The sequence below is a fragment of the Parathielavia appendiculata genome (genome assembly GCF_033297405.1).
Source record: "Parathielavia appendiculata strain CBS 731.68 unplaced genomic scaffold N657scaffold_3, whole genome shotgun sequence".
In the NCBI taxonomy this organism is placed as follows: domain Eukaryota; kingdom Fungi; phylum Ascomycota; class Sordariomycetes; order Sordariales; family Chaetomiaceae; genus Parathielavia; species Parathielavia appendiculata.
This window is the reverse complement of record NW_026944222.1, coordinates 2,122,002-2,140,359: the sequence shown is the minus strand read 5'-3', so window position 1 is coordinate 2,140,359 and position 18,358 is coordinate 2,122,002. Positions and strand designations below refer to the sequence as shown.

General features: G+C 57.2%; 7 protein-coding genes across 7 annotated transcripts; 3 read left to right on the top strand and 4 right to left on the bottom strand.

Annotated features, from left to right (window-relative positions):
• Positions 1-278: 278 nt before the first annotated feature.
• On the bottom strand, positions 279-1,521 carry N657DRAFT_569443 (uncharacterized protein; the record flags this gene model as incomplete). The annotated part of the gene is made up of 5 exons (XM_062788664.1): positions 279-443; positions 519-1,119; positions 1,184-1,266; positions 1,330-1,411; positions 1,487-1,521. The coding sequence occupies 5 exons, from the start codon at positions 1,519-1,521 to the stop codon at positions 279-281; spliced, it is 966 nt and encodes a 321-aa protein (XP_062649966.1).
• Positions 1,522-2,005: 484 nt separating this feature from the next.
• On the bottom strand, positions 2,006-4,164 carry N657DRAFT_569643 (N-acetylglutamate synthase; the record flags this gene model as incomplete). Its single annotated transcript, XM_062788672.1, has 3 exons — positions 2,006-3,826; positions 3,876-4,013; positions 4,114-4,164. 3 exons carry the CDS (start codon positions 4,162-4,164, stop codon positions 2,006-2,008), a joined length of 2,010 nt encoding a protein of 669 aa, XP_062649965.1.
• Positions 4,165-4,698: 534 nt separating this feature from the next.
• N657DRAFT_688782 (NAD(P)-binding protein) lies at positions 4,699-6,209 on the top strand. Its single transcript, XM_062796958.1, has 4 exons — positions 4,699-4,758; positions 5,009-5,066; positions 5,118-5,737; positions 5,843-6,209. The coding sequence occupies exons 2-4, from the start codon at positions 5,022-5,024 to the stop codon at positions 6,027-6,029; spliced, it is 852 nt and encodes a 283-aa protein (XP_062649964.1). The 5' UTR covers positions 4,699-4,758; positions 5,009-5,021; the 3' UTR covers positions 6,030-6,209.
• A 432-nt stretch (positions 6,210-6,641) lies between these two features.
• N657DRAFT_679169 (uncharacterized protein) lies at positions 6,642-7,012 on the top strand (the record flags this gene model as incomplete). The annotated part of the gene is made up of 3 exons (XM_062796156.1): positions 6,642-6,652; positions 6,727-6,810; positions 6,880-7,012. The coding sequence occupies 3 exons, from the start codon at positions 6,642-6,644 to the stop codon at positions 7,010-7,012; spliced, it is 228 nt and encodes a 75-aa protein (XP_062649963.1).
• A 107-nt stretch (positions 7,013-7,119) lies between these two features.
• Positions 7,120-11,434, bottom strand: N657DRAFT_592368 (carbohydrate-binding module family 50 protein). Its single transcript, XM_062789927.1, has 5 exons — positions 9,062-11,434; positions 8,194-8,400; positions 8,059-8,112; positions 7,827-7,992; positions 7,120-7,751 (listed from the first exon to the last, which is right to left on the bottom strand). The coding sequence occupies exons 1-5, from the start codon at positions 10,991-10,993 to the stop codon at positions 7,288-7,290; spliced, it is 2,823 nt and encodes a 940-aa protein (XP_062649962.1). The 5' UTR covers positions 10,994-11,434; the 3' UTR covers positions 7,120-7,287.
• A 222-nt stretch (positions 11,435-11,656) lies between these two features.
• N657DRAFT_614704 (SMC2-like protein) lies at positions 11,657-16,036 on the top strand. The gene is made up of 5 exons (XM_062790447.1): positions 11,657-11,777; positions 11,830-11,870; positions 11,924-12,044; positions 12,108-15,193; positions 15,308-16,036. The coding sequence occupies exons 1-5, from the start codon at positions 11,751-11,753 to the stop codon at positions 15,570-15,572; spliced, it is 3,540 nt and encodes a 1,179-aa protein (XP_062649961.1). The 5' UTR covers positions 11,657-11,750; the 3' UTR covers positions 15,573-16,036.
• N657DRAFT_642977 (uncharacterized protein) lies at positions 15,817-18,007 on the bottom strand. The gene is made up of 4 exons (XM_062792453.1): positions 16,759-18,007; positions 16,493-16,604; positions 16,247-16,361; positions 15,817-16,190 (listed from the first exon to the last, which is right to left on the bottom strand). The coding sequence occupies exons 1-4, from the start codon at positions 17,647-17,649 to the stop codon at positions 15,953-15,955; spliced, it is 1,356 nt and encodes a 451-aa protein (XP_062649960.1). The 5' UTR covers positions 17,650-18,007; the 3' UTR covers positions 15,817-15,952.
• Positions 18,008-18,358: the final 351 nt, after the last annotated feature.

Sequence of the window (18,358 nt, the reverse complement as noted above, 5' to 3'; positions counted from 1 at the left end):
TGAGCCATACAAGTCAAGACAACCACAAAGCGAGCAGCAGGCGTTCCAGAGTACGCGAAGATAACCACATTGAGAATACCAAACCAGACAGATATACCATGCACCCGTCAGGGCAAGACCCGGCGAGTCCAATCATACGGGCGCCCATGACATCCTAGGTTAGCCCCAAATCCTCGTTCTCCCGCTTAGGGAGCGCTCTCTCGACTCTTGCGGTAGCTCGCCTGAAGTAGGTAGTGGCGCGTCAGCAACACAGACTCTTTCTTTCTCTCACGCCCTTCTTAATGCAACGAGTAAGCCGAAGCACGACTTGCCTCCTGTTCGACCTGCAGCCCGTCGATGATGGGCGCCAACTCGCTCAGAATTTCGTGCGCCTTCTTGTGGTACTCCATTTGCGCGGCGACCAGCTCCGCCAGGTTGCGCAGCGGCTCGGGCGTGTCGAGAACCTGTAGCCATTCTCCTCGTCAGATCATGTTTGCTAGCCGGAAAACAGCAGTCAGAGAGGACAAAACAAAACTCACATTCTTCATGACTCCAACCGCCTCCTCAGTCTGCGTGACGAACTCGTCCTCGGCCTTCTCAATCTCCTCCTGCGCCTCTGGGCTCAGCTCGTGCTCGTCGTGCGCCTCCCCGCGCGGCGATGAGCCGCCCAGCTTCCACGTAGTGCCCTTGACGCGCGCCTTGACGGCGTCGAGCGTGAGTCGGGCCTTCTCGACGGCCTTGCGGGCGCGCGTCGCAAACAGGATGTTGGTGTTGAGCGTCGTGTTCCAGCCCGCCAGGAAGCGGCTCTGCACCTGGGCGTCCTGGGCCAGGCGCGCCTCCCCCACGCGCTCCATTGCCAACGCGTATCTCTCGAGCGCCGTCGCCAGCGGGTCCTCGCCCGCGCCCGTGTGCTGCTGGTGCAGCGTCTGACTGCTCGCCAGCGCGGCGCGCGCCATGGCGTGGTGGAACGTCTTAGGCTGCGGCTTCGCGGTCGGCGGCGCGGTCAAAGCCGCCTGGGCCTCGGCCGGGGTGGTGGCGCTCGACAGAAGGCTGACCTTCTCGCTAACGGTGCGGCCCAGGTCCTGGAAGGTTTCCTTGATGTTGGGCGGGTAGTCGTAGGACTCGTGGGAATACTGCGAACTATTCAATCGCCCCGTTAGCCTCAATTGTGGTGGCTTCCGGGTGAAGGGTCTGGTGGTCTCACGTCACAGCCAGCATCTTCTGATGAACCGCCTTCAGCGCATCAACCCGCTTCTCAAGGTCGATGTAGTCGGGAGGGAGCTGGGTCTGTTGTGCCCGTCGGTATTAGCCATCGTTTCCATCACGGCCGGCAGGGCAAGCGTCGCAAACCTTGTCCTCAGCCTGGCCCAATTGTTCCTTGGTGTACTGGAAGGTACGCGAGGCGAAAGGGGTGATCTGCCCACCCAGCGAGCTGTGGCGCCTCCATGTCAGCCGTTGTCCCTGAAGCTATTATTCCGCGACTGGTTTGTAGCGCTAAAGTTCTTACGTGAGACTCTTCTGGAAACCTTTGAACGCGTCCATCTTGAATTTGTTCGATGATGATCAACTCGGAGGCCCTTGCACAATGAACGTATTGACGATATTTGATGAATGTCAGCGAAAAGGGCGGATGTCGATAAGAGAAGCTTTGGTAACAGGCCGCCGCAGGGACGCCAAGGCGCAGGACAACCCGCCAATCCCTGCCTGTTCCAATTGAACACCCAAAGAATGATTGGCCGCGTCATAATGCCAGGGCCGACCGCTCTCAAATAGGCATCTTCTCAAGCTCGAGAAAGTTGTCTCTTGATGAGAACCCAAACTGAAGAGATCCCGGAGGAGGATGCAGGTTCCTTACCGTACAAGCAGGTCACAGTGCCTTGATCATCAAAGCAGAACAACCGGGTCGACACAGCTGTGGCAACCTCAAAGGATCCAGTCGAAAAATCACCACTGTTTTAATACGCCCCTCTTTACGGATACGGATTGTATCCTCAACAACCTCTTCAGGGTAACTGAACCATCCCGCCTAATCCGCCGGCTTCATATCCTCCCATGACGGCACCACATTCCTACACACATCCTCATAGTCCCGCATGAGCTGCTCATCCGTCGCCGCCTCCGGTGTCGTCCAGAACATGGCCCAGTTACTGTCGGGCAGCTTCCTCGCCCCGCACGACCGCTCAAAGTACCACTTGTTCACGGGATTGTTTTTCCGGCTGCGCCAGCACACGCCCGACGGGAAGCAGTCGCGCACCATGGCGTTGAACACAATGTCGGCCACGCCGCCCGCGCCCTGGCTCTTCTTGAGCACGGCAAACTTGTCCAGGTACGGCACCAGCCTGCCCTCGCGGTACGCAGTCTCTTCGTCCATGCCAAACGGCCGCTCCCACGTCAGGATCGCCCCGCCCTCGTACTCGCCCGCGATTATGATGCCCGCCAGGCTGTCTTGCACCCGCCGCAGGTAGTGCTCGACGTCGAGCCTGCGGTTGAACGAGTCGTTGATGAGGTGGACGAGCCGCGGCAGATCGATGCAGGTATCGGTGAGTCTGAGCCGCGGGCTGCCAGGTTGTGGGGGTTTCCAGGGGCCCGACCGGGGGTTCGGGAAGATCGTGACCGGCAGGCCCTTCTTTGCGAGGGTTGTGGTTGGCATGCGGGCTGAAGTGAGTTCCATGTTTCGGGCTGTGGGCTTCACTCTGCCGATGGGAAGGGACGCCGAGTAGATGGGCCTGTCGGTGATGAGGTTGTGGATGAGGGGGTTTTGCCACCGCCTAGTTTTCACTTCGCCCGCAAATCGCCCAACACTGGCCTCATTCACCTGAATCGGTGAGGCTCGTAGGTTAGCGGCCTCGGCCGGACTGGTTATGACGGCCGATGCTGTCGAAGGGAGTATGCCCAGCGTGTTCTTGACGAGTTTTAGGTTCTCGACATGCCTGGCTTTGGGGTAGCCTAGTAAACTTGCACTGCTCGGCAGAAAGTCATGTTGCCCGTGGGCGGCTAGCGCGTCTCGGAGCTTGTCGAACTCTTCTTCGAGATTGACAAACACGCGCGCGCCGTCGCCGTGACTGCTCGCTGGTATTCCACCGAATGGGTCTATGATGATGACTCTGTCAACCAGAGCTTTCCGTAGAGAACGGCGCCCCGAGGGGACTTCTGGACTATCTTCTGTACCCGTCTGCTTGTCGAATTGCAAGCCCGAGAAGAAGCTAGTCAACGCAAATATGATCTCGTTGGCATCCGCTGCACTGTATCCCAGCGTCTCCTCACATAATGCACGAGGCGGAACCACCACAAGATGGCCGTACCTGAGCGGCGTAGTGACGCCGTTCCCAAACCCCACAAACAAATTCGTTGAGCCGACGGATGAGAGTCGTTGCGGCGACCCCTTTTTCTTCCAAATAGCCAAGCTTACCAGCTCCGCCCCTGGTGAGCCATGTCGGCCAATGGCCTTGATGAAGCGGTCTGTTTGTTGGGAAACAACTTCCTGCCAGCGGACGCCATCGCTTCCGTCTAGGTCGCAATCGAGAACGATAACGCTACGCAGACCTAGGTCCCGCAGATGCGTGAGTGTTTTGGCAACACCGTCGAGTAGAGCATCGTCCCATGTCTGTGGTTCCCTAAGCTTGACGATAGCGATGTGGGGCACCTCGCTTGTGTCCGCCACGGACACTCTCACTGGGCCCTGGACGAACCGCGGAGCGTCGTCCTGACCATGGAGCTCGTCGTGTACGACGGTAGTGAAGGCCGGCGTCTTCTTCGGCCCCCGGTCTGGAGAAGAGCCAAAGGTCTGGAGGTAGGCCTTGGCGTCACGTTTGGTCGCCGACGATTCGAGCACAGAGATCAAGAATTGCTGCCAGGGGTTAGCGGGACATGGCGTGTGGGAGGTGAGGCGTCCTAACCCTATCCGACTCTCTCTTCTGCTTTGCCTCACTCGCAGAAGGGGGTCCCTTCTCGGACAAAGTGCCAGCTGCCCTTCCAGGCCGGGAATTGTTGTCAGCCGTTGAAAAGTGGCAGACTTTCTCTCTGCGGAGGGAAGCCTAGCGAACAAATCAGACAAATCAAATCACGGATTCGGCAAAGACATTACGGTAAGAAGTCATCCAGGGCTAAGATCCAATGTGGCTCACTATCACTCACCTGAGCTGCCGAGGTTGCCTTTTTCCAAGCGCCGCTTCCCCTGGCGAACATGGTTCAAAAAGGGGGCTCTGAAAGCAATGAGAAATTTCCCGTGGTCCCAATGGCGGGTGACCCGGCCAGCAAGTGAGTTCTCAGATATAGGTCGTACTCATTATCTTAGCTGGCGGTGTGAGGAAGGCGACCATGTGACTCAGGAAATGAGAGGCCGAAGAATCCACCGGCTCACGACCCTTGTTCACTAAGCAAAATTATCAGATCATCAAGATAAAGCGGGTGGAGCAACACATTGTGTGGTTGTCCTTGGCACGTCGTGATTGACGAGACTCACAAACACCTCATGCTTGTGGTACTAATAGTACACGGACCGAGCAGACATCGACGGGACACTCGGCATCGTCCCAAGCCGAACACATGATTGGGCAATTACAATGAACGCAGCTGAGGAAATTGAAGTTGCTGCCAAGACTCAACCCCACAGACGGCGCAGAGTGCCCCGCATTCGGAATTGTCCCGGACTAGAGCTTGTGCACGTCACTTCTCAGTAAGGATCGGCGAGTTGCAGACCAGTTGGTGGTGAACCGGTGGCTCCTACCTCATTGTCGCGGAGATGCTTCAATTTGCGACTGTGTATCAGGGCTGCCCTTTGTAAGTCTTTCCTTCCAACTCTATCGGCAAGGTCCAATTTGGGAAAGTGTTTCCCCGCCATCCCATGCTCATTGCCGATCGAAAGGCCAGACGACCCAACGTTCGATTCAAAGCATAACATTTCTACCTTACAGACCACAGAACCCACAGCCCTGAAACCATCAAACCATCCTACAGCAACGATACACCATCACCATTGCTCAATTGAACATCCTGCACGAAATATACCTCGCTTGTTAACCGCGCTCAGAAAACCATAGACCATGGCTCCAACACTCTTCTGGATTGGCCTGGGAAACATGGGCCGGGTAGGTGGACATCTTCGCCAACTGCGGACAAGTTGGTCTAACTCTTACCAGGGGATGTGTAAAAATATCGTCGAGAAAGCAGATGTCGCCCAGCCTGTTCTCGTCTACAACCGCACCAAGCAGAAGTCAGTCGACTTCAGCAAGCAGTTCCCCGCCGAAAAGACCGAGATCGTGGACTCGATCGCTGCGGGCGTCGCCAGAGCTGACATCATATTCATGATCCTCGCCAAGGACGACATCGTCGAAGCCGTAGCAGACGAGATCCTCAAGGCCGGAGATGTCTCGGGCAAGCTCATAGTTGAGTGCTCGACTATCCACCCAGACACCACCGTCCGCGTTGCCAAAGCGTTCTGGGACCGCGGCGTCGAATTCGTTGCCGCCCCGGTATTCGGCGCACCCGCCATGGCTGAGATTGGGCAGCTCGTCGGAGTGCTCGCGGGGCCCAAGGACTCGGTCCAGAAAGCCAGCCGGTACTTCAAGGGTGTCATGGCCAAAGGCGAAATCGACATGAGCGACGAGCCCTATGAGAAAGCGCTCACGCTGAAGCTGGTCGGCAACACCTTCATCCTGAACATGGTCGAGCAGCTGTCCGAGGCCCTGGTGCTGGCCGAAAAATCCGGGCTTGGGACGCAATACCTGCACGAACTTGTCGGGAGCATGTTCCCCGGTCCGTTTGCGGCTTAGTCGACTCGCATCTTGTCCGGGGCGTACCATCGCATGTCGTACCCGCTTTTCCCTGTTTACCTCGCCAAAAAGGACGCCCGGCATGCACTTAGTCTGGCAAAGGCCTGCGGCGTTCGGATGAGGAATCTGGAGGTCGCGGACGCCCATCTGGATCAGGTGGTGGAGCACCAAGGGGAGAAGGGGGACATCGCCAGTATCTATGGTACCGTCAGGGCCCAGGCCGGGTTGAAGTATGAGAATGAGCCAGAGGAGAACAAGAGCAAGGCAAAGGCGCAGTAATTAGTGACTGGTTATTTCTTAGAGAGAATTCCACGGCCGACCTGTAATCCGCGTTAGACTGCTAGTTAGACAAACTCCTATCAAAGCTCCGGATAACGTATAATGATAAGCGAGCGGCGCGGACAAGCGAGCGGCGCACTGGTAAGAGCTGTATAGACGTTTTAGGTGTAGCACTAACAGCGGGGTTGAGGCGGAAATGACCTGTTAGTGCTACAGCTAAATGTCAATGCAGCTCTTACCAGTGCGCCGCTCGCTTGTCCGCGCCGCTCGCTTATCATATACGTTAACTATAATTCGTAACTCTGTGCGAAAGTGGAAAGTGTCCGAGCTTGCCGTACAGTAACTTATGCTTCGATGGTACTTTGTACATACGGTAACTTACCGAATTGGTGACTAAACGTTGTTTGCGTTCTGCTAGGCGAGCCGGGGTCCCAAGCTTGCCTGCGCCTTGTGCTTCCGCACCAACCTCCGTCGCAGTTTATCCAACTCGCAACACAAACGTTACTCCGCCTGTACTGCTTCTTTGCCGCCAACGACCCGCCTGCGTCAACAACAGGTTCTTTGCTGGACATAGCCGCGGTTGTCTAGAATATATCTTCATAGATCCGGATAATGGCCAACGGGTATGTATGCAAACCATCACGGGTAATCTCTCCAGGGCATATCAACGACTGCTGGTTAACACTGATTGCCGCAGCTGGAGTGTCATCATTGGCCTAGTGATAGTGGTCGCCATGTCAATAGCCGCATGGTTCTTCTCACCCAAGGGCGAGAACCAGGTGTAGGTTCTCGCTTCCCCTTCTCTCGGATCATCAAACCACGGAGCTGACATGGCACGATTTTGAACCAGGCTCTGGCGCTCCTCAATCATTCTCTCCATCGCAAGCTGCTACCTCATGTGGGCCATTACTTTCCTCTCCCAGCTGCACCCGCTCATCGAGCCGAGACGGTCGGATCTACGGAAGGAGTACATCCACCACTAAGCTGTATATTCCGGAGGGAGCCTGGCGCGATGAGGACATAGTTCTACAGCCGTTGAACGAATACCCACGACATTCCATACAGATTAATCAGGACGGCGTTCAGGCGGGCAGGCATATTACGGGTTTGGATTTCACAATTGGGCGACTGTGGGCTTGTACATCCAGCAGACAGCCCCTGGGCAGTCGAATACAGAATGTATCATTTTCCGACACAAAGCTTCGGGGTCAGAAGGACTAAATCAGGACAAAGACGGTCAAGATCGCATGCTCGGCAACTAACCCACAGCCAACCTCCCCGCCCAGTCGCGCGCATACATCAGCATGGCCACAAACGCCCTCCCGTCCTCGGCCACGCCCGTCTCACCGGCCGAGTCGACCCCCTCGAGCCCCGCCGCCCACAGCACCGCCCGCCCCATCGCCCAGCGGCTGACCGCCCCTGCCATCGCAAGAAGCGCCGCCACGCCATAGCCGCAGTCGAGCAGGATCTTGAGCGCCTCGACATTGTTGGCCACGACCGCCCACCCGAGCGACCGCGCCGCGGCCGGCACGTCGTACTCCCATATCACCATGAGGATGGGGAACAGCTTGGTCGAGGACGACACGAGCAGGGCGGTCGAGACCGAGTTGGGACGTGAATAGCGCGGGAGGATGCCCAGCCGGGTGAGCGGGGAGTAGCGGGAGGAGGTGAGGAAGCGGATGGAGCCGTGGAAGGCAATTATCGAGAGGGTGCAGAGGAGCACTGTAGGGGAGAAAAGGCATTAGTGGTGGCCACGGGGCTGGAAGACAAGGAGGGGGTTGGAACGGCGGGGTATACAGAAGAACATGTACTGGAATACTATCGGCTGCTGGGCGAGCCGACCAAAGTTGCTGGTACCTCCACTCGCGACATCGGCGTCGGGGACCGACTGGCGCTCGATGCGGGCCCAAGTAAGATAGACGTCGAACAAGAGGAGGAGGATGCCGAGGCGGATGATTGATGGCTGTCAAGCAGTGTTAGCCCGGCTCTGTCTCCCACATAGACCCTGCGAGGGAGGATGGAAGCATACCGCAAATTCATCCTCATCCTTCATCAACGTGTTATGTAATAGATGCCTATACACCTATCTCCCCAACCTATATCAGCGTTCCGTCCTTCCTTGCCTTCCGAAGATGATATGCATGGTAGAACCCTGGCATCGCACCTGCGGTTTGATCAGGACCAGATCGATAAACAACACGACGAAGTCGTGCTCGACATATTTGTCGCAAAAGCGCCCGCAGTTCTTGCACACCGTAAGCCGGATGTTGTGCCCGCCCGACTTGTCGCCGCCGCCCTCGCGCCAGAGCGTCTTGACGGGGTGTCGACACTCTATGCAAATGGGCATGGTGGCGGGCACATTTCGATGTGACTCAGGGAGAGTAATATGAAGTTGCCACCGGGTTTGGGACGGAGTGAGTAGTCGAAGTCGGCAGAAAAACGAATCCGGGTAACGAAAGCGTAGGACGTGATGGTGTTGCGATCGCAAATGCCGGTTCGGGGCTGTTGAGGTATCCCTCGACCGATAAGAACCCTTATCGGCACAAGTGAACACTACGGGTATTTGTCCACGGGTGTTGACCTCAGAGTCTGCCACCGCACAGGAGAACTGACAGTCGCATAACTACTACATTATATGAATTAGTCACGTAAGAGACCTTAAGAGGCAGATAGGTAGCTAGCACCGCTTAGACGGCTGCCTTGCATCCCTTTTCCTAATGGCATTGAGAGCTTTTCGTGAAAACCAGGGTATGTGCAAGGATCCTGGAAAGCGCTTTGCTTCCGAGTCCTCTGCCATGATCTAGCCGTCTGCTTCTACATACCAAATGACCACGGCACAGAGGTCAGGCTCGCTGCGTTCAGTAACAATACGACAAAAGCCCACAGCGCAACGCTAGGATATCCCATAGGACAGCACGCCACATTCAATGAGTAACACCACCATCTAGACCGAAAACACACTCCACTTCCCTCTACACCCTTTAATCCGCCTTCTTATTCCCACCCATAGTATTGCCACCCCGGCCCCTAACCCCAGCAGCCCACTGCCCGGCGCTCCTCCCCGAAGCAGCTCCGCCTTGCGTCGCACGAGCAGCAGAGGACGCAGCGCCAGGCAACGGAGAGCTAAGCAACCCGCCCCTGGTGTCCCGCCCCGACCCATCATGCCTCCCGTCATCACTCCCCGTATCCGCCAGCTCAATCAGATCCCCGCCAACGTCAGGCATCCCGCCTATCCCGCCACCCCCAGCACCCTGTCTCCCCCTCGGCCCCAGCACAGGGGTAAGCGGGCCTGCCTGCCTGGCGCGCTCAAACGCGCCCCTCAGCCACGTCTCGATCGCAGCCGCCGCCTTGTCCAGCCCCGTGCCCTGCCTGCTCGTCGACGCCGCGTCGCGGCCTTCTTCGAAGGGGCTCTCGACGATGGCCACCGAGGAAGGGTTCTCGTCTGGCATCGTGAACCCGAAGCGTGCGCTCTCGGAGCCCATGACGGACATGGACGGGAGCGAGTCGATGTTGAGACCAGGGAGGTGCTTGTTGGTCCACGAGTTGAGGTAATCCCTCTCCGGGCCCGGGGCGCTCACGTGGCGGCCGAGAGAGCCGACGCCGCCTGGTCGGCGCATCCAGGCTGGTCTGGAGTCGCCCGTGGCGCCGGCGCCGCTGCCGGTGCTGTTGAGGCGGTTGCGATTTGCGGAGATCCTGGATGCGCCACGGCTGCTCAGGAGGCTCGGCCGGCGGGAAGAGCTGCTTTGAGGGCTGTCAACCGCCGGTTCGGGTATTGCAGCGCTTGGGAGGTCGGTCGAGGCGCGAGGGGTGGACAGGGTGGAGGTGGTATGCATGCTTTTCTTCCGCCGCGGGGGGAAGTAGCCCAGCGCTTTTCGCGGTACCCGCGCGACCTCGACCGGGTGCGGGTGCGAGTCGATCGACACCCACCTCACATGCTTCCAGGGTTTGTCATCGTCGCCGGTTTCGTTATGATCCGAGGTGCGCCTGTTTCCGGAGGTGAAGAAGTCGTCATGTGTTTGTTGGCTGTCCCGGCCGAAGGGATCGATGGCATCAGGCGTCCGGGAGAGCAAGTCGACTTTGGAAGAAGGATTCGTCGGTGGATCGCAGGGACGTCCCTTCACTTCGCAAGCGTCCACCGGCATTGCCAACCATTTCCGTACTTGGATGTTATCTCGAGACCATAGCCCGTTGGCCTTTCGAAAAGCATCCTCCCGGCACCTGTACTTGAGCACAATACCAGCGTATGTGTCTGTTGGTTGGACATGGTGGATGTACGCCAGGTACTCCTCTGTGTCAGGGGTTGGGGATGTTCCTCTCAAATTCTCATCCGAGCTCCGCTTTTTGAACCTTCCCGCAACGTCCAGTCCTCCGTTGACGCCTTCATGGCTCTCCAGCAGGCTTGCTGTACGCATAGCCTTCAAGGTCGCCTCTATCTTTGTGCGCGATCCGGCAGCAATGTCATCTGGGTGCGGTCTTGACTCGTTCGGCGGCTCGGGCCCCCAGGCGTCGTTCCTCGAGTCATCTCGATAGCTGGCCTGTCTGGTCAATTTCCGTGTCCTGCTGCCATCACCACTGAGCGGCTGGTGGGGCTCCCCGCTAACTACCGAGCCTCCGACACCAAGCAGCGATGAGGCCAACTCTTGAAACGATGCCCAACTAGGGGTCCATGATCCATCGAAGATTCCGCGTCCGGCGGGACTCTTTGTTCGCGCATTGCTGTGTACAACCTCGTTTCTGAGATTGATCCTTCCTGTGACAGAACCGATGCGGGCGGGCGGTATGGGCGATGCACCTCGACTGGGTGACCGGCCCTGGGTCGACAAAGCCGACGAAACGGCGGCATTCTCTTGGGCGCTAAGAACGCGACGATTTCGCGGCCTGATGGATGTCGTGTCGGAATCTCGTGCGGCGGGCCGGATTGTGCTTGAAGGGGACGTCCGCGAGGGGATCATAGGCTCGGGCATCCTCCCAACCAGGCCCTGGGTATTGATGCGCGGCAATAGCAGCGATAGCGGATGGGCATCAGACCAGGGATGTTCAAATCATGGGATGATGCGCTTCCCGACGGCTAAAATTCAGAGTCACGCCGCACAAAACCGTTGTGCGTTGGTCTGACTATGAACGGCGTCCTGCAGCTGGGATCGGTACCTAGCTGGAGGCTGCTAAAGGTGGCGGCAACTTCTCATCAAACGGCAGCTATCAGCCGTACTGCACAGCAATCGGGAATTCCGCGCGATTAAACAGTCTTGATCCGGGGCAGGCGCATCCAGAAAGCCGGGTCCGGGCACGGATTCGGCCCGGGTTCGCACAATACATCGAACTCTCGAGATTGCAAGTTGCGGTTGGGGGTTGTAGGAGTTGACGTACGTATCCCCTCGTAAATGGCCCTGCCCAGTTGGGGCAACACTAATAGGCGGGTGGCCCTTGGGCAGGTGCCAGGAGCCCCTGCTGCCCTGAAACTGAATGTTCTCGTCTTTGAAAGCTGGCCAATCGCTGCCAAGCAGATTCTACTGTAAGTTACGTGCGCGAAATTACGGAGTACAGCATTGTCCCTCTGATGGCCGATACACGTGCCACCGTGCTGCGGGGTGACCAGGAAAAGGGAAGTAAACAAATACACACAAAAACCGAAAGTTGCAGAGAGGGGCGCGTCTCAGCCGTCCGCGAATCGCGACAGCTCGACACCCAACAAGTGAAAAGGCATTTTCTGACGACGCCGCCATGAGGGTAACGGAACTCATTATTGACGTAGGCGCAGCAGTTTCTTCGTTCTTGCGCCAGCCGCTGACCCTGCAAACAGGGCTTCAAGTCGTACGCCGTGCGTACTGTCATATCAGGATGGTAAGACGACTTGAACTTCAGGAGAACATGCCGGCGCTGATTGCTGGCCGCAGGGACGAGAGCTTCAACTCCATCACTGGCCTCAACGGCAGTGGCAAGTCCAACATCCTGGACGCCATCTGCTTCGTGCTGGGCATTACCAACATGTCCACAGTCCGCGCGCAGAACCTCCAGGTGGGACCGAGCCGCGAATGCGCCGCAACTTGCGAACTTTCTTCTTGCTGACCCTACCTGAAGGACCTAATCTACAAACGGGGCCAAGCAGGCGTCACCAAGGCAAGCGTCACCATCGTGTTCGACAACCGGGACAAGAAACGCTCGCCCATCGGATTCGAGGAGTATGCGACAATTAGTGTGACGCGCCAGATCGTGCTCGGCGGTACGACAAAATATCTTATCAACGGCCACCGCGCGCAACAGCAGACCGTCCAGAACCTGTTCCAGTCCGTACAGCTGAACATCAACAACCCCAACTTCCTGATCATGCAGGGGCGCATCACCAAGGTCCTGAACATGAAAGCTGTCGAGATTCTGGCCATGATCGAGGAGGCCGCGGGCACCAGGATGTTTGAGGACCGGAGGGACAAAGCGCTCAAGACCATGGCCAAAAAGGAGATGAAGCTTCAGGAGATCACCGAGTTGCTCCGAGACGAGATTGAGCCAAAGCTCGAGAAGCTACGAACCGAAAAGCGCGCCTTTCTCGACTTCCAGCAGACACAAAATGATCTCGAGCGGTTGACCAGGGTGGTGGTGGCTCATGATTACGTTCGGAACCAGGAGAAGCTGAAGCAGTCTGCCTCAGATCTCGAGGCGAAGAAGCAGCGCCAGAAGGCTCTGGAGGAGTCAGCCGCGAGACTCAAGAGCGAAATATCCCACCTGGAGGAGGATGTGCAAAAGGTCAAAGCCCAACGCGACAAGGAATTACGAAAAGGCGGCAAGGCGCAGGCGCTTGAAGAGGCGGTCAAGAAGCAGGCCAACGAGATGGTTCGGCTTGCCACCGTGGTAGACCTCAAGCGCAGCAGCATGTCGGAAGAGCAAGAGCGGAGGTCGGCTTGCGAAAGGACGGTTGCTGAGCTGGAGTCGGCACTCAAGGAGAAGACCAAGGCTTACGAGAAGATTAAGGCGAAGTATGACGCTGCTAAAGAGGCGGCCGAGAAACAGAGTCAGGAGGCAGAATCAAAAGAAGAGCTGCTCCAGACCCTGCAAACAGGTGTCGCATCCAAGGAAGGCCAAGAAAACGGGTACCAAGGACAGCTTCAGGACGCAAGGAACCGAGCCACCGCAGCCGTCACGGAGCAGGAACAGGCAAAGATCAAGATCGCCCATCTTGAGAAGCGCATAAAGGAGGAGGAACCCCGCGCTCTGAAAGCGCGAGACCAGAACGCCGGTCTCCTCAAAGACCTCGAGGGCCTTAAGCACCAGGCGCAGAGGCTGGAAAAGGAGCTGGGCAAACTTGGCTTCCAACCAGGTACCGAGCAGGAAATGTACAAGCAGGAGAGCCAACTCCAGCAGACCATCCGGAACCTACGGCAAGAATCAGATGCTCTAAAACGCAAGGTTGCGAACATCGACTTCAGCTATGCAGACCCTGTGCCCAATTTCGACCGGTCAAAGGTCAAAGGTCTGGTGGCGCAGTTGTTCACCCTGGACAAGCAGTTCACACAGGCGGCCACGGCGCTCGAAATTTGCGCGGGCGGGCGACTCTACAACGTCGTCGTCGACACGGAAATCACCGGCACACAGCTCCTGCAGGGTGGAAGACTGCGAAAGCGCGTGACGATCATTCCCCTGAACAAGATCGCCGCTTTCAGGGCGTCTGCCCAAACAGTTGCCACAGCTCAGCGGATAGCGCCCGGGAAGGTGGACCTGGCGCTGTCTCTTGTCGGATACGATGAGGAGGTCTCAGCCGCTATGGAGTACGTCTTTGGCAATACTCTGGTCTGCGCGGACGCCGACACGGCTAAGCGCGTAACCTTTGACCCCAACGTGAGAATGCGCAGCATCACGCTAGAAGGCGATGCATATGATCCTTCAGGCACCCTCTCTGGTGGCAGCGCTCCCAACTCAAGTGGTGTCCTCGTCACGCTGCAAAAGCTCAACGACATCACGAGGCAGCTCAAGGAAGCGGAAGCGTCGCTTGGCCAGCTGCAATCCCAAATCGCGGGGGAGAAGTCTAGGCTCGACCAAGCCAAAAGAATCAAGCAAGAGCTTGACCTCAAGACGCACGAGATTAAGCTTGCCGAGGAACAAATCGGCACCAATTCTTCGTCTTACATCATCCAAGAAGTGCGAAACATGCAGGAGACGATCGCGCAACTCAAGGAGTCCATTCTGGAAGCCAAAACACGGCAAGCTGAAGCCAGTGCCGATGTGAAGAGGATTGAGAAGGACATGAAAGACTTTGACAACAACAAGGACGCCAAGCTCGTTGAACTCCAGGCTTCCGTCGACAAACTCCGTGCCTCTCTTGAGAAGATGCAGTCGTCCAACAAGGCTCTGCAAAAGGAGCTCCAAACGGCGCAGCTCGATTCGGAACAGGTCTCAGGCGACCTAGCCGCGGCGCGCGAGCAGCTACAGGAGATTGACCTCGCCCTCAAGGCCCAACAGGAGGAGGTTGAAGACCTGATCAAACAGCAGAGGAAGGTAAAGGAAGCCCACGACGCCGCTCAAGTTCAACTCGACGAAGAACGTGCCAAATTGCACGTCTATGACGACGAGCTGCGCGCTCTCGAGGAAGCCATCCGGTCCAAGAACGCCCGCATCACCGAGGAAGGGCTCGAGAAGCAAAAGCTGGGCCACGATATTGAGAGGTTCCACAAGGAGCAGCAGTCGGCCGCCAGCAGAGTCGCCGAGATGGAAAAGGAGCACGAGTGGATCGCCGACGCGCGCGACCAGTTTGGGCGCACGGGCACACCCTACGACTTCAAGGGCCAGAACATTGCTGAGTGCAAGGCGACGCACCGGAACCTGCTCGAGCGCAGCCAGGGCCTGCGCAAGAAGATCAACCCCAAGGTCATGAACATGATTGACAGCGTCGAGAAGAAGGAGGTGTCGCTCAAGCATATGATGCGCACCGTCATCCGCGACAAGCGCAAGATCGAGGAGACCATTGTCAGCCTGGACGACTACAAGAAGAAGGCGCTGCAGGAGACGTGGCAGAAAGTGAATGCCGATTTCGGCCAGATCTTTGCCGAGCTGCTGCCGGGCAGCTTTGCTAAGCTGGACCCGCCCGAGGGCAAGACCATCTCGGACGGCCTCGAGGTCAAAGTCTGCCTGGGCAAGGTGTGGAAGCAGAGTCTAACGGAGCTGAGCGGCGGCCAACGGTGCGTTTCTTCTTTCTCCCTCTTTTCCTTACTCTCCCTCAACCCCCATACCCCCTCATAGCCATCCCCTTATTATCAGACTCAACTAACACCGCCGGGTTATGAACGATCCAGCTCTCTCATCGCCCTCTCCCTGATCATGGCCCTGCTCCAGTTCAAACCGGCGCCCATGTACATCCTGGACGAGGTGGACGCGGCACTGGACCTGTCGCACACACAAAACATTGGCCGGCTCATCAAGACGCGGTTCAAGGGGTCCCAGTTCATTGTCGTGTCGCTCAAGGACGGCATGTTCCAGAACGCAAATCGCATCTTTAGGACGCGCTTCAGCGAGGGCACCAGTATGGTGCAGGCGCTTACGCCGGCGGATCTGAGGTGATTTTGTGTTCTAGTCGTTGCGTTTATGCTCTTTTGTTGGAGGGTGAAATACATGGTTGGGAGGTTGAAAGAAGCCTGGCATGGAGGGGTTTGTTGGGAGTTCAGTCGGCATTGGGGTTCTAGAAGGAGGGATACCAGATGGGTTTAGGTCTGTTGGTCTATATGCCGAGAGCATCTGGCGTGATGATGGGTGTGTGGCTTGGGGCGGTCATCACGATGGGTATGGTGTCGTACACGACTTTGACTGCGCTGGCAAGTAGTGTGTTGGGTTTGCATTGTTGTCTGGTTGTTTTGTGCTATTTCGCCGTTGCCGAGGTGTCTATACATGTTGTACACTGATGGACTTGTACATGTCTGCATGTATGTTTCGCGGTTGACCCACTACTGCGGGATGTATACATGACGCCCGCGCTCTAGCAGCTGGACCGACATCCCAACCTCGACCCAGCTTTCCAGATCCTCATGCGACTCGGTCTTGGAAAACAGGGGAGTGAGCTGCATCCCCAAGCAACCTTTGTGCTTTGCGCCTTCATCCACATCTCTGAATTTTCTCAAAGCCTTGTCAGGCTCTACCGGGTGACGATGACCAGTGTCCTGATCTACATTGGGCATTTTGCAACTGCAACGGGGATCAGCGGCTATGAAGAGCCAAATGGAAGACAGAAGGGGACTCACCGGACAGTCCGACAAGATACATGGAACGTCGAGGCCTCGCGCTTGCTGCCAGGCCGCGGGGTGAAGCGGATCTTCTTCCAGGTTTCCTCGTCGTAAGGCGTGTTACCGCCGTCAACTGATAGCGGATGTCAGTATAGTCATGAAGAAGCAGCGAAATCACGACGGTAATTCAGGGGTGCTGGGCGGGACAATGCGCCATCCAGTGTCAATTCGGTTCCATGTCAACACTGGCACACGGCGACTCACCTATGATGTTGGCCCGGAACCTCCTTGGGTCGAGGACCGGAAGGGCTTTGTCCTTCTCGATCTTGGCATCAAAATCCCGGACGCTGGCTAAGTTTAGGAGGTGTAGGGGATACTGCAAAATTGAGAACGGCAAATCCACATGTCAGTTCTCAACTATTCCATACAGCGCACATACCTTTTCCGAAGACTACAGCTGCAATCGGGCCATTTTGTTGGAGCAACAGTGTAATGGAAAAAGGCGGGGTAGCCATGGAGCGATCACTCACAGCATCCTGAAAGTTGGTCACAGGCTGGTAGCCAACATCGTGCAGCGTAGGGGCGCACCGGTAGACGTCTCGTAATCGGGCCGGGTCGACGCGGAAAAGGCCGAGCCTGTCGTTCACGCCAAGGTACAGACTGAGCTCCCGAGGTAGCTCCGCCTCCATGTTGAGGGCCTCAACCGTGTCGCGCCAAATGGTCACGGGCTCGCGCGTGTAGCCGCGGGCCTCAATCTCGTCCTCCGAGGGAAAGGCTACGGGCAAGACAAACTCCTTCTCTGGGCGGGCGCGCCATCCGCGGGCCAGCTTGGCCGCGGTCCAGGCCAGCATGCCGCGCAGACCAGGTTCCTGCCAGGGGAAGCGGACGAGCAGGAAGGGCTCCGACACCTTGGAGGGCTGGCCGCGGGCCCTGGCGATGTCCGGGATGAAGAGGTCGACCTGCACCATGGCGAGCAGCGGGAACTGGCGCTGCGTGATGAATTGCCACTTCTCATCTCGGTCCGACGACCGCGACCTCTGCGCGCCGACGGGGCCGGGGTGCCCGAGCTGGGCAAAGGTGTAGAGACGGTCATACTCGAGACCGGTCGGGAGCACCTTGCTCTGGCACACCTCGATGCCCTTGCACGACTTAAGCGGGTAGATCCAGAGGCTGCGGATCTGGGTTTGATTACTTGTAGCGGTAGAGCCTGCCTCAACCTTGAGATTCCCTTGCAGGCGGGATTTTGATGGTCTCAGGCCGATCTCGGTATGTGTCTCAAGGAGTGCATCGCGCTTGGACGGCGGAATTGGCGGGAAATGGATGAGTAGAGGTAAGAAGAAGGCAAGAGTGGTTACGAGAAGCACGAATGCACTCGTTGAATCAATGGTCGGACCGCCCCGGGCGGCTGTACTCCCATCCATTGCCGATTGTCGGTTGTGCTGTCCCAAATTCATTTACTAAGGTTGGGTTCCGGCTTGCCGGCCGGGGAACAGCAGGCAGTCGTGTGACAAGACGTATGGTAATGGTACGGTATGGTAACGTTATCGGTGCCATTATGCGATGCACGGGGAATGGATAACATTTACAGGGAGGTGTTTTACACCGTCTCCGAGACATCTGCTTGAGATGGCGCGGTGTGCTCAAAAAGCCCCTCTCCTCCGGTGTAGTGTACTTGGACACGGCGGCAGTTAGAGGGCCCTAATACCTTTCAATGTAGAGACGTAAAAACTGGATTAGGACCTGTTGTCAAGGAAGAAGATCGGCGGTCTGAGAACAGCAAGTCAACTCTGTGTTAACTTGAAACCAGCTGAGAGGAGCTGTCGAACGGGAAGTAGACATCACTGACTGTCGGGGTCCAGACAGCAATTCATCATCTCGACGACTAGTGCCGACGGATGTGGCCCCCAGCTGACCCGGCAATTTGATGTAGGGCTGCATCATTTGGAGTTTAACCCCGCCGACCTGATTTGCTGTCGTACGCTACCTTGATCCTCATGTGCCGCCCGGGATTCCGTCCCGAACTCGCGGCCGGAGCGGGAGCGGGGAACCACAGTTCGCCGGTAAGGAAGGATGCGAAGGCCGGCGCACGGGCTATGTGATGCGTTACTCTGCCGCAGATGGTTCTGGTGG

What these genes read in the sequence shown, in the direction of transcription:
- N657DRAFT_688782 (XM_062796958.1), top strand. Translation starts at nt 5,022, where the DNA reads ATGGCTCCAACACTCTTCTGGATTGGCCTGGGAAACATGGGCCGG. An exon ending in GCCTGGGAAACATGGGCCGG is followed by an intron (nt 5,067 to 5,117) that starts GTAGGTGGACAT and finishes AACTCTTACCAG; the next exon opens with GGGATGTGTAAAAATATCGT. An exon ending in GGGAGCATGTTCCCCGGTCC is followed by an intron (nt 5,738 to 5,842) that starts GTTTGCGGCTTA and finishes GCATGCACTTAG; the next exon opens with TCTGGCAAAGGCCTGCGGCG.
- N657DRAFT_592368 (XM_062789927.1), bottom strand. Translation starts at nt 10,993, where the DNA reads ATGCCCGAGCCTATGATCCCCTCGCGGACGTCCCCTTCAAGCACAATC. An exon ending in TGGTCCTGATCAAACCGCAG is followed by an intron (nt 8,113 to 8,193) that starts GTGCGATGCCAG and finishes TTGGGGAGATAG; the next exon opens with GTGTATAGGCATCTATTACA. An exon ending in ATTCCAGTACATGTTCTTCT is followed by an intron (nt 7,752 to 7,826) that starts GTATACCCCGCC and finishes TCTCCCCTACAG; the next exon opens with TGCTCCTCTGCACCCTCTCG.
- N657DRAFT_614704 (XM_062790447.1), top strand. Translation starts at nt 11,751, where the DNA reads ATGAGGGTAACGGAACTCATTATTGAC. An exon ending in CGTACTGTCATATCAGGATG is followed by an intron (nt 11,871 to 11,923) that starts GTAAGACGACTT and finishes TGCTGGCCGCAG; the next exon opens with GGACGAGAGCTTCAACTCCA. An exon ending in GAGCTGAGCGGCGGCCAACG is followed by an intron (nt 15,194 to 15,307) that starts GTGCGTTTCTTC and finishes TGAACGATCCAG; the next exon opens with CTCTCTCATCGCCCTCTCCC.
- N657DRAFT_642977 (XM_062792453.1), bottom strand. Translation starts at nt 17,649, where the DNA reads ATGGATGGGAGTACAGCCGCCCGGGGCGGTCCGACCATTGATTCAACG. An exon ending in TGACCAACTTTCAGGATGCT is followed by an intron (nt 16,605 to 16,758) that starts GTGAGTGATCGC and finishes TCAATTTTGCAG; the next exon opens with TATCCCCTACACCTCCTAAA. An exon ending in GTATCTTGTCGGACTGTCCG is followed by an intron (nt 16,191 to 16,246) that starts GTGAGTCCCCTT and finishes TCCCCGTTGCAG; the next exon opens with TTGCAAAATGCCCAATGTAG.